The sequence below is a fragment of the Triticum aestivum genome, chromosome 4A (assembly GCF_018294505.1).
Source record: "Triticum aestivum cultivar Chinese Spring chromosome 4A, IWGSC CS RefSeq v2.1, whole genome shotgun sequence".
Lineage (NCBI taxonomy): Eukaryota > Viridiplantae > Streptophyta > Magnoliopsida > Poales > Poaceae > Triticum > Triticum aestivum.
The window spans coordinates 572584879-572598218 of NC_057803.1; the positions used below are offsets into that span (position 1 = coordinate 572584879).

Consider the following 13340-nt stretch of genomic DNA (forward strand, 5'->3'; position numbering starts at 1 on the left):
GGCTATACTCTGGTGGCGCGCGGTCGGCTCGAAACTTATTTGCGTAAGGTGATTCAGTGTATAATCGAACTATGATGCATGCATGCATTAGCATTTACATAATGTATACGTTCGTGTGTTGGTTTAGCTTTGTGTATGATCACGCATGCATGGACATGTACGTGAATATGTACACAAATATTAGTAGTACGCATCAGTGGCGGACCCACCATTGGGGCGAGCTGGGGCGGCCGCCCCGGGTCGCCGGCGGCGGAGGATCGACCCCCAGCTACCTATCTTTCCTCCGGCAGGCGTCACCGCGTCAGATTAATCAGAAGAACAGCGGCGGCGGTGTTTTCTTCTGTTCGTACGACAGCTAAGGGTCGAAGGGGTAAGTGACGGAGAAAGAGAATTGGGCCAATGGACTGGGCTCTGTTTCTAATTCTATAGGCCAGGCCCAAACAGGCGCCTTTTCTTTCCTCGTCAAAGAAAGAAAAAAAACCCAATCGCTCAATCCAGATCCCATCGATTCCCGATTCGTTCCCCTCCATCCGCTCACGACCTAGACTGCTGCTGGCTGCTGCGCCGCCGCGAGAGGGGAGGGCGGCGTCTGCATCAACTCGCTGCTGCATCGTCAGGGGAGGGGCTGGGTACGTGCACTGCGGCGGCGTGGGGCGGTTATGCCGTGCTGGTGCTGGAGGCGGTCAGGCCAGCCGGCCAGCGGCGGGGCGGTAGTCGGGGGCTGTGCTTGAGTGAGCGTGATGGATTCCGATGAAGAGGTGGATTGGATAGGGATTGCTGCCGCTGTCAAACTCGAAGAAGCTGAAGCTAAGGCTGCTGCTGCCGAAGAAGCTGAAGCTGAGGCTGCTGCTGCCGAAGAAGCTGCGGCTGTGGCAGGGGAAGCGGCTTTGGCGCACAGATCAACCAACCAGAAGCGGCCACATGACTCCGACGACCGACAAGTATCCTCTTCTAGTCTTCTTGTATCTTTCCTTTGATATGTTAGTTGGAAACTTGGAATGTTGAATAGCAAATAGCCATGGGTGGTCGACAAGGTAACTATATTCAATGAGGTGCTGGATAGAAACATAGTTGAGATGAATAATCGATTTAGTGAAACTTCTACACGCTTGTTGAAGTGCATTGCTTGCCTTGATCCTAGAGACTCATTTAGCAACTTTGATCATGATAAGCTAGTTGAGCTTGCAAATATTTACTCAATTGATTTCTCTTCACAAGAGCGCTATCTGTTGACTGATCAACTCAACATATATATTGATGTGATGAAAAGAAGTACTGGATTCTTGGCTTGCGATAGTTTGAGTTCTCTTGCTCTCAAGTTGGTTCAGAGTAGACAACATCTGGTATTTCCATTGGTTTATCGGCTCATCAGACTTGCATTGACATTACCGGTGGCAACTGCATCAGTTGAAAGGGTTTTCTCAGCCATGAATATTATAAAGACTGATCTTCGAAACAAGATGGGTGATGATTGGCTTAATGATTTGATGGTTTGCTTTGTTGAGCGCGAGATATTTGCTAAAATTAGTGATAAAGAGATTATGGTTCATTTTCATGCCTTGAAGAACCGTCGAGGTCATCTACCTCCAGAACCTGGTGTTCATTATGCAATTTGTCTTAAAGGTATACCACCACCCAGTTACCATCAGATGACTATACCAAAATATACAACTCTCATCACACTTGTGCTAATGCATTCATTATTTTGTAGGTCTCATTTGGAAGTTGGAATTATGGGATCATATTGTGGCATAAGTGAGCATTTCAAGCGGGCAAGAGTCCATGTGAGCAGTCAGGAAGCCTCGGCGACTTTTAACAGTGTACTAGTTTTAAATAGTATTTTCATCCTTTTGTTGTTGAATGCTATAAGTTCTGGTTGAATATAGCTGCATTTGTAGCGGAAAAAAATTAAACATTAAGTGTTCGCCCCGGCTAACTTCAATTCCTGGGCCCGCCACCGTACGCATGCGTGTTTCATTATTGCTTGTACGGTTTGGGATTGAGATTACTTTGTAAGCTGGACTTGCTTGAGTTAAGTTCTATGTAATATTGCCCGAAAATTCGCAGCCTGTTGCATTCTTCTACAACTGTTGATCTGCGCCGTCATCCAAAAAGTTGTTCCGGCGGAAATTGGTTAAAAATGAATGCAAATTCTCAACCCTCTCAATACGAGACAATATACAATTTTTTATCTTGTACAAATACTTCGGCGGACTGTTCTTGTACTTCTTCCCTCCTATGTACATGGTGCATCCCCTGTCCTATTAGATACCTTTTTTCTTATTTCAACTCTGTTCGAGCCGTCCACTTGCACTGTTCACCATCTTCTTTTTTGGTTTCAGTACTATTCCACTCTAAGTGAGGTTTCAACACTCTTTGATCGTCTTGTTTCTCTATCCGATTTCCTTGTGTGCAATTAATTTCTTTTACCTGATGTGTACTCATCAGTTCATCTTGTTATGTCGCTTTGCAAGTTCATGTCATCGTTTTCCCATTAAAAATTGCTACACTCTTTGTGCCAATTTTTTATGTTCCTAAGATACATGATGTCGTATCTCAAATATCCACTCTTTGATTCAACAATTCCATCCTTGTACAACCAAACCTCAATTTCTAGACTGAAAGTGCTAGTTATCGACTAAAGGGAGGGTGAATAGGCGATTTTTATGAAAGTCTTCAAAACACGGGGGCTTTGAAGACAGGCAGTAGAAATGAACCTATTTATATGCAGCGGAAGGTAGACTATACTAGACAAGCCATAGTCAAGTAAGCAATGAAGTGAAAGCACGAGGATTATCAGCAGCTAGGCAGTATGGATCAGGATGGAAGATAGTATGAAGTCAAACAACAACAGTCTTCACACAGTGAAGTCAATCAGATCATGCAAGCAGGCAATGACTTCACGAAGACAAACTGTAATTAAAGAGAGGTAAAGGATGGAACCAGTTGCTTGGTGAGGACAAAGATTTGTTGGACCAGTTCCAGCTGCTATGACAACTGTACGTCTGGTTAGGGAGGCTGAGATTCAACTCAGAAGACCGCGTCTTCACCTTATTCCCCTTGAGCTAAGGACACACAGTCCTCGTCCAATCACTCTGGTAAGTCTTCAAGGTAGACTTCCAAACCTTCACAGACTTCGTTCACCGGGGATCCACAATGACTCTTGGATGCTCAGAACGCGACGCCTAACCGGCTGGAGGATTCACAGTCCTCAAGTGTAACAAGTCTTCAGATCACGCAGACAGAAAGACTTCAGTGATGCCTAACACTCTTTGGCTCTGGGTGTTTAGGGCTTTGTCCTCGCAAGGATCTCTCTCTCAAATGCTTCGGAGGTGGGTTACTCTCAAATGACAAAATTCGTGCACTAACTCTGAGCAGCCACCAATTTATGGTGTAGGGGGTTGGATATTTATAGCCAGGAGACAACCCGACCTGATTTGTCTGAATGACCCTGGGTCACTAAGGGACTGACACGTGTCCAACGGTCAGATTTCAAACACACGCGGCAGCTTGATTTGGGCTACAAGTAAAGCTGACTCATCCAGCTCTGGATAAGTTTTGCTCTCATTGTCTTCGCTCAAAGATATAGGATTTGGTTGAGCATCACTTCAGTCATTCTGACTTTGTTCACTTGGACCCCACTTAATAGTACGGTGGTTCCTATGACTCAACAAAGAAGAAAAGGGAACTACGAAACAACTATGTCTTCACAATCCATAGTCTTCATGCGATGTCTTCTCATGTCATAGTCTTCAATGTAAATCTCTTCACAGACCACCATTGTCTTCAATGTCTTTACACATTTTTAGGGGTCATCTCTGGTAGGTAAACCGAATCAATGAGGGACTACTACCTTTGTTATCCTGCAATTCTCACAAACACATTAGTCCCTCAACCAAGTTTGTCGTCAATACTCCAAAACCAACTAGGGGTGGCACTAGATGCACTTACATGGACGGATTTGAATGGTTTCCTTCTGATTTTTTTCATACCAGCTATCATTATGATTTTGTGCTTCCAACCGCAATGATTTTCGTACCACTTGATTTAATTTTCACTTCTAAGATTTTAGTTATTATTCTAATAAGTTACGTACTATGAAACTTAGTTTTTGTTTCCTCGTGATCTTATCTCGTCCTTAAGTTCTATCCCTCGGAACTTGCATCCGCCCGGTTCTCTAGAACTTATCAAGACATGACTGTCTTCGTCAATTTCGTAACTCTCCTTAAATTTCTAATATTTTATTCCTACGTGCATCCAAGAGGTGGTCACCCGAGTTACTACCTAACATTTATTTTCGCGGTGCGTAGTCCGCAGACACATCAACTTCTTTCTCCCCGTTCTTTCCCCCTCGCCTTCTTCCTTTCTATTATCATCTTGTAGATCTGCTCTCTTCTGACACCTACCGGACATTGCTATCATAGGTTGTTGGAAGTTTACGGTCCCAACCATCGATACTGACTACAGGTACTCCCAGTGATCGTCTGCATTACCCTTCCAACTTGCCCCACGCAAGATCTCAACAATCCTCAATGCAGTTCATGAAATGGAGGTAAATTACCATGTATCCCTTAATCTCGTCCAAATCATGTCCAAATGCTTATTTTCCACTAAATTGACCATTGGTACTTTTCCAGTGCTCAATTTGTTATGACTCTAGAGGATTGTGTGGCGGTGACAATTTTGTGAAGAACAAGTGCTTCTTGCTCTTTTTTCCACAAGACTGCAAAGAAAGAACACCAAGTTTGAAATAATTATTGATATCTTGTTCATGAGATATTTGATTAACTTGTTAGTTCGCTATAGATTATTCACAACTATGTGGGCCCTTGTTGACTGAACAAGATGTGGATCCAACTTATGTCCAATTCATTTCATATGAAACATTCAATCAAGTGCTTTTCATTAGTTGCTCAAGATTGCAGAATTATCCCGATTAGCCCAACACACATTTCCTTTAACATATACTCATTTCATATATATTTGAAGCTACCACTCGTACCAGTATTTTACTATTGTCGCATCAGTACCTAAAGATGCATAAATTTTGTTCTGCATACCAATTTCATTATCATATCTACCTATCTGTAATTTTCACACTACAAGAAAACTGAGATACTATGACGAAAATCCTCGTGACAAAGTTGGACAACGTCACAGGAATACCTAATGTGTGATGTTTTCGTAGGTGGCGTCACTGATTACCACAAATCGATGACGATAGACGTCACATAATCGCTTTAGCCTTTGAGCGCACCTGGCTACTAGTTTCTTTGACAGTTTGGTAATTTCCATGATGAAACTATTAGAGTCACCGAATATTACAAATGTGTGATGATTACTTTTTTTATGTGATGTCTACCGATGGGACCTGCCATACATGTTTCACGGGTTACTGAGCAGTAGGACCCGCGTAGCAGTAGGACCATAGTGTTTTCAAAGTCTACTGAGCACTGTAATTATTTTGTTCCATCTAATATAGATAGGTAATGGCTAAGGAAATTTTTTATTTTGTTCCATCTAATATAAATAGATAGTGACCAAGCAAAAATCCTTGAATCCATGCATTAGTGAGATGATGTCATTACATTCTATCAAAAAAAAATGAAATATAAGTTAACGGGATTTTTTTGGTACAGGGAGTTTGAACACGGGACCATTATGGTCTCAACTAACGGCATTGCTAATAGGGTAGAGTTATATTTTTAGATACTAACAATGTTAATTGTGCTAAAAATATACTAGTATATTATGGTCCCGGACTATATATATACGCCTATAACACCTAGCACGTTAGTCATTTCTTTCCTGGGGCGTGTGTGGCTCGATTTGTAGGTAAATTATTTCGTGCCAGGGCGTATGTGATCTATCTGTTCGTCTGTCATGGGTTCTAGCCGGCGTCACGTCGCGGCGGGGAGAGGAAAGGCAAGGCACGACACGGCCGCACGGCTCGGTTCCGGCCGGCGGCTGTTAACTTTTGTTTTTTTGGGTGGCTGGCCGCTGTTACGGACGCAGCACAGCCCATGGCCTGGCGAGCCCTTTCTTTAATTTTTTTCTACTATGCGTGGGCTGAAGCCAGCTCAACTTACCCTAAAAAAAAGCTCAACAACACATATAACCAGCGATTTTTTTTTACCTCGCCCACCTTCTCCTCCCCGAGCGAAACCCTATATATCCGATCTCGTTTTCTTTCGCTCGTGTGGTGGCGGCGGTAGATCGGGGGCAAACAAACGCGACAACGGCGGTAGGAGTAGCTGCTCTCTCCTCCCTCCCCAGTCGGGTTCCTTGAGGGCACCCTGCTGCAGAAGCTGCTAGTAGTGTCAGGGCCCTCCATGGCGCGCAGCGGCGGACCCAGCGTGCGCCGCGGCCTGGTCACGCGACGGCGGCCCAGTCTGTGTGTGTGACGTTCATTCTCAGTGTGAGTACCCGCATGTGTGCGTCCTCCGATCCCTCTCGTGTGATTGCAGGGATTGAACTCTCACTCTGTGGTGCAACTCGTCCATACACTTCTCAATTGTCAATTCTATCGGAGCAAATGAGGGAGAGTCATGGTGATGTGGGTATTGGCTATGGCCTTCTTGAGCGGAACCCCTGTTTCGCCTATGACACCCGCCTCGTCGCCTTCGTCAGAGATTAACTAATGAGTAGGGCCGTAGTCGTTCGATCTTTTGCACTTACCAGTACTTCTTATTGACCCTCTGTTTTTTCTTCTTCTTGTGTTTTGGCCGTCATGTATTGACAAAGGACAGACCACAGGGGCACGCCGGAGTTCAGCTGGAGGACGGTCAAGCTCGACCAACAAACTGGGTTAACATGTGTTCGACGCTCAACTCTCTGCACTCAATTTAGATGAATCACTTCTGTGCGGGGATTGGTTCAGATATTTGTTTTGTTCTATTCTTCCTTGTTAGTGATTTCTTATTGGTCAATCGTGAGATGCTTGTATAGTACACCCCCAGTATTTGCTAGGTCAGATAGTCCTTGTTTGTGCCAGTAATCTTGAACTCATGGAACTAGTTTATACGTGTCATTAAGTTGAAAATTGTAAACGGAATTGTACCTGCTCTGATTTATCTTTTAGAGAAATTATTATTAGAACCTAACTAGTACATGTGACATGGGTTAGTAATGAAATAGTGAGCTGCAATAAAATATTTTCATTATGCCGATGCTCCCCCAGTATTGTTATGTTATTTTGTAGTGCTGAGCTCATGGCAACTTGGTTTGAGGGTTTGCGAATAGATTTGCAAGTGAATTTTTGTTGTAGAACTGCTGTTGAAGTTTTATGAGCGATTCAACATGATTTTGGTAAATTGCTAGTGGAGAACTAATTCCGTGCATTCGTTTGTGGCAATCAGAAGTGATACTGACTATATGTAAATGCATATTACTATCCAAGCAAGCAAATACTACAACTAAAGATCAAAGCCTAGATGAGCTTTTTATTCGGCTTGCGACCATCACACAATTGTTAGTACTCCCTCTGGTCCTTTTTACTCTGCATATTAGAATTCTCTGAAGTCAAACTTCACAAAGTTTGACTGTATTTATATGAAAAAGTATCAACATCTGCCATGCTAAAGTTATACAATATGAAATTTTAAGTCATGACACATCTATTGATATTGATTTTAGATTGTGAATGTTGGTACTTTTTTCTATAAAGTTGGTCAAACTTTACGAGGCTTGACTTCAGTCAAATCTTATATGCGTACTAAAAATGACCGGAGGGAGTAATTTATTTTCAAATGGAAGTATCTTGTTGATCAAATGTGTGCAAAGGACAACAAGCTCTGCGAAACTTCTTCATGCTTTCTTCACTATTCTAGCTGCTTCAAGGTTTCTTCCTTAGTAACTTTGTCGAATATTTTGTTTTTCTGCACCATTTTAATTCCAATTTAATATTTCAGATGACCTTTGTTGCTCACAAATACGACATGGTTAGTTATGTTCATATCACTTATTAGACCGGTACTATCATGTCTTTTTTTGTTAAGATTCCAACCTAGAGCTCCGAGTTATAACTTTCATGTTGTTCTTTGTTGCAATGATCGATGGTTTTTTCTAACTCATTCATGTTGTTGTATTCATGCCTTTGTTTCTAATAGGCTGATTCGTAAGTCATCTTTCAAGAAGTTGATATGGACAAAGGAGGATCAAAACAACTCTAGCTGCCTTCATGAAGTCACGAGAAGAGGCATCTAACAAGGTTTCAAGTTTTGATTAAGGTGGGAGCTAAGACTCACACCAAGAAGGTATATATTTATGACCTCCAAATGTTTAAAAAAATGTTGTATCAAACGATTATGTAGCTTGGGTTATGTTGGATGGTGCATGTAAGTGTTTAGTGTACACGTTGTTTAGAGACAAGTTACCTTGTAATGTGATATGGAAATTGGTCAATGAAAAGATGGTCCTAAAAACACCACAAGCCCACAATTGGTTTTGAATCGAACCAGGCCAAACTAATATGAGAGGAAAAAATTATAAATAATATAATTCTTGAAAAGGCTAGCAGAAAATGGCGACCTCTCCATAAAGAGGTGGGTTGGATCAACAACTAATGGTTTGCAAATTGGCCATGGCCCACCAAACAATTAGATCCAAAAATAGAAAAAATGCTAAATTATTGGGCTTGGACCATTTGGAAACCCACTGCGCATTAGCCCGTCAATAATCTTGTGACGACATCTTCGTCACCGAAGGTCCCATATCCGGTGACGTTTTTTGCGCGTTGCATCACTAGGAATAATCTATGACGGGGATTCCGTGACGATGCTCGTGACGCCTGAAAAATGTCAAACGTGAGTATTTTGTGACGTTTTTAGCTATTACGTGACATTTTTGAGCTTGTCACAGTAGGTCCAATCTCTTGTAGTGTCACCTTTTGTAACATCACACTTCTTCCATTTCAAAATTAAGGCTACATATGCTTATCGCAAATACACTCTCTAAGCAAAATAATCTCACCAAAATATTAAGTCAATGCTATCTCATTGAGAAAGTTCATTAGCAAGTCTTGTAAAGAGTGAGATTATCCAGCTTAAAGAGTGACATTATGTTTCACTGAAATATTAAGTCATTGACTTAATATTTCAAAAAGTGTTATAAGAACATTGACTTAATATTTCTTTGTGAGAACACTTCTTTATTTGCTTTCATTTTTTCAGGTCATCCCTTATTTTGCAAGAAATGATTTCTTAAGATGATCAACACTACAAAGTCAGACATAACTCAAGTTACAACTGTGCTTGAGACAAAAGAAGGGTTCACTTTCGTTGTGAAAGTCTGCAATAAACAAGAAAAAACCTATTTCACTAGCAAGTCTTGGAAAAAGTTCTTGAAACTGTATCACGTGTGAGTAGATAAGGAAACACACCTCTCTTTAGTTGTTGATCCTGATCGCTCCATATCTTTCCAGCTGCCCGATGATCTAGTTAGTCATCCATGTATGTACCTTTTTAACCATAATTTTATCTAATTTTCGTCCCTATTACATCCATCTTTGTATGTGTAACCGTTACTTACTATTTGTACTGATTCAACATTCATTACTACTTGACCTAGACTTGCACCTTACCATGTGACTAACTTTCCTTATGTACATGTCATATCTAATTTCAAACTAGATAAAACACACTAGGAAATTGCGAGGAGGATTGATACTACATGGGACAACTAAAAATTCGGAAGACATTGTTGCGCAATTAAGTTTATTAAGCGTATTTAATGGTTTCTAAAAAACACAAACTGGATACCCTGATCATCCATACGTTCTACTGGAGGAAATATGCCCTAGAGGCAATAATAAAGTTGTTATTTATATTTCCTTATATCATGATAAATATTTATTATTCATGCTAGAATTGTATTAACCAAGAAACTTAGTACATGTGTGAATACATAGACAAATAGAATGTCACTAGTATGCCTCTACTTGACTAGCTCGTTAATCAAAGATGGTTAAGTTTTCTAGCCATAGACATGAGTTGTCATTTGATGAACGAGATCACATCATTAGAGAATAATGTGATTGACATGACCCATCCGTTGGCTTAGCACTTTGATCGTTTAGTTTATTGCTATTGCTTTCTTCATGACTTATACATGTTCCTATGACCATGAGATTATGCAACTCCCGAATACCGGAGGAACACTTAGAGTGTTATCACACGTCACAACGTAACTGGGTGATTATAAAGATGCTCTACAGGTGTCTCCGATGGTGTTTGTTGAGTTGGCATAGATCGAGATTAGGATTTGTCACTCCGATTGTCGGAGAGGTGTCTCTAGGCCCTCTCGGTAATGCACATCACTATAAGCCATGCAACCAATGTGACTAATGAGTTAGTTGCAGGATGATACATTACGGAACGAGTAAAGAGACTTGCCAGTAACCAGATTGAACTAGGTATGATGATACCGACGATCGAATCTCGGGCAAGTAACATACCGATGACAAAGGGAACAACGTATGTTGTTGTGCGGTTTGACCGATAAAGGTCTTCGTAGAATATGCAGGAACCAATATGAGCATCTAGGTTCCGCTATTGGTTATTGACCGGAGATGAGTCTCGGTCATGTCTACATAGTTCGAGAACCCGTAGGGTCCGCACGCATAACGTCCGATGACGATATGTATTGTGAGTTATGTGATTTGATGTACCGAAGGTTGTTCGGAGTCCCGAATGTGATCACGGACATGATGAGGAGTCTCGAAATGGTCGAGACATAAAGATTGATATATTGGAAGGTTATGTTTGGACACCGGAAAGGTTTTGGATAGGTTCGGGCATTTTCCGGAGTACCGGGGGGTTACCGGAACCCCTCGGGGGGTTAATGGCCCTTCATGGGCCTTAGTGGAAGAGAAGAGGAGGCGGCCAGGTGGAGGCCCCCCCCAATCCCAATCCGAATTGGGGGGGGGGGCTTTCCTTCTCTTCCTCTTTCCTTTCCCTCCTAGTTGGACTAGGAAAGGGGGAACCTACTCCTAGTAGGAGTAGGATTCCCCCCCCCCTTGGGGCGCACCCCATGAGGCCGGCCGGCCCCCTTCTCCCCTCCTTTATATACGGGGGAGGGGGCATCCCATAGACACACAAGTTGATTTCTTAGCCGTGTGCGGTGCCCCCCTCCACAGATTTCAACCTCGGTCATATTGTCGTAGTGCTTAGGCGAAGCCCTGCGTCGGTAACTTCATCATCACCGTCACCATGTCGTCGTGCTGACGAAACTCTCCCTCGGCCTCAGCTGGATTTAGAGTTCGAGGGACGTCACTGAGCTGAACGTGTGCAGATCGCGGAGGTGACGTGCGTTCGGTACTTGATCGGTTGGATCGCGGAGACGTTCGACTACATCAACCGCGTTACTAAACGCTTCCGCTTTCGGTCTACGAGGGTACGTGGACACACTCTCGCTGCTCGTTGTTATGCTTCTCCTAGATAGATCTTGCATGATCGTAGGATTATTTTTTTAAAATACTACGTTCCCCAACATCTACTCCTTCATAGCTTGAAGAAGTCTAACATTAAGAACAAACTTCTTGCAAGATTTCTATTTAATATTATGTTTTTATCACATTCGTCTTACAATATATATGATTGTTGCTTTCTTACACTACTTTAATTGTAACAGAAACTGCCGAAACATGCCATGCCTAACATGATAGATGAAGTAGGTTTGGTCAGGATAATTCTGCATCCCACTACCAGCTTCCTATATACATGCATGTCTTCTGTAGATGATCACATAATCATCAATGGCGGGCCATAAGTACTGAATAAGACCAAATTTAATTACAAATTACAAATACATCAATTACGAATCCTCAAATCCATACAAGTATAGGCAATGTGAACCTAATCTTGAACAAAGCTCGCCCGGCTCTGCCGTGTCCATGTACGGTAGTCGGTTGCGCCCCTTGGAGAATTGGTGTTGTCACCGGCGAGCTAGAGTAGGACATGGGACACACATTGGCTCACGGGACTCGAGGCGTCGCCGTCCCGCCGTCTCCCATGCCCTACTCTTTCTCGTTGGAGCCGGTGGCCTGCACATCGTCGATCGATGTGAGGTTGACAATGGATCCATCATGGTTGGAGCCCGACACATCCACCATGACGTGGTTGCGGCGCAAGAGGATAGCGGCCACCTGTACCGGTGCCGGGGAATGCGATTCTGCCTTGCCACGTCTACTGCGAGGGTTGCCGCGGCCTCCCGCCCCTCTTCCTCGCACGGCGGGCATGCCGCGTCATAGCCTCAGCGAACGGGTCAGTGAGGGCCTCTGAGTCGGCGTGCCAACGAAGGGGCTTCGTGTTCGCCACATTGTTCTGACGCCAGACGGACCACATCACCCATGCGAGGCAGCGGTGATGCGCCTCACGCCATTTCCAAGTGCCATTTGAGCAGATGCTCTTGATTCCCGTCGGATTGAGTTCGGCCGCTGTTGGGCATTTTCCTCAATGGCGCGGCGGAGCGCAATGTGGACGGCCACCTCGCCACCTCCGGCCAGGGATGAGGTCCCAGTTACTAGATCGGGTAACAGAGAACTCGGATCCACTGCTCGTGATGCCGAAGAGGCCCAGCGATCGCCGAAAGGGAGCTTGGGGGCGGAGCGAAGTGGAGTGGAATGGTTAGGGTTTGATCCGGGGTGTGAACAGGAACAAATATATGTGGGATCATGATGAATCAGCATGGGCTGGATCCGATGTGGCGGACGCGCCCGGACCTCCCCTTATTTGCCCTGGATTTGAGCTGCATATAAGGGCCGCCATTGATGATTATGAGCCTGTCTGGGTCACAACTTTTTAATCGGGTCGTACCTCGGAGCGTATAGAAAACGTTTGAGGAGTCGGACTATAAATATTCTTACGAAAACACTAACGCCCACACGTGTGGACGTCTGGCAACTCGCCCACACGCATGGATTCTCGTCCAACCAATTCTGCACGAATCTTGGCGCGTTCTAGCAGTTTTTGTGTGCCACGTAGGACTAAGCTGGTGTGTGGGCATTCATCCGGTCGTCCACACGTCCTTTTTCACCACACGGGGGGCTGGTGTGTGGGCGTTTAGCAATTCGCCCACACACCAGTTTTCACGCACGCAGAGGGGGCTGGTGTGTGGGCGTTTATCACTTCGCCCACACGCCCGTCTCCTCGCCCACACCCAAAGCGGCGGTTGCCATGCGTTTCTACAGGGTACATGGCAACTGCCCTAGCTTTACTTGTAAGCAGATGGCAACTCTCTTTTACCCGAGTTCTCATGTGTTTTTGCATGGTACATGGCAACTGCCCTAGTATGCACGTAAGCAGATGGCAACTCTTTCTTTTTACATGGCAACGGCCCTAGCG

The 13340-nt window shown here is 43.8% G+C and overlaps 1 protein-coding gene across 2 annotated transcripts; it reads left to right on the plus strand.

The window, feature by feature from the left end:
- The first annotated feature begins 498 nt into the window (after window positions 1-498).
- Window positions 499-2060, plus strand: LOC123087056 (uncharacterized). 2 transcript variants are annotated; one of them, XM_044508958.1, is made up of 3 exons: window positions 499-941; window positions 1154-1623; window positions 1712-2060. In XM_044508958.1, the coding sequence occupies exons 1-3, from the start codon at window positions 922-924 to the stop codon at window positions 1753-1755; spliced, it is 534 nt and encodes a 177-aa protein (XP_044364893.1). In that variant the 5' UTR covers window positions 499-921; the 3' UTR covers window positions 1756-2060. The 2 variants fall into 2 exon arrangements, with proteins under 2 accessions (XP_044364893.1, XP_044364892.1); XM_044508957.1 differs by having other exon boundaries at window positions 499-1623.
- Window positions 2061-13340: the final 11280 nt, after the last annotated feature.

Coding starts and splice junctions, on each gene's coding strand:
- LOC123087056 (XM_044508957.1), top strand. CDS start 1,077: ATGAATAATCGATTTAGTGAAACTTCTACACGCTTGTTGAAGTGCATT. Junction 1,624..1,711: donor TTATGCAATTTGTCTTAAAG/GTATACCACCAC, acceptor ATTATTTTGTAG/GTCTCATTTGGAAGTTGGAA.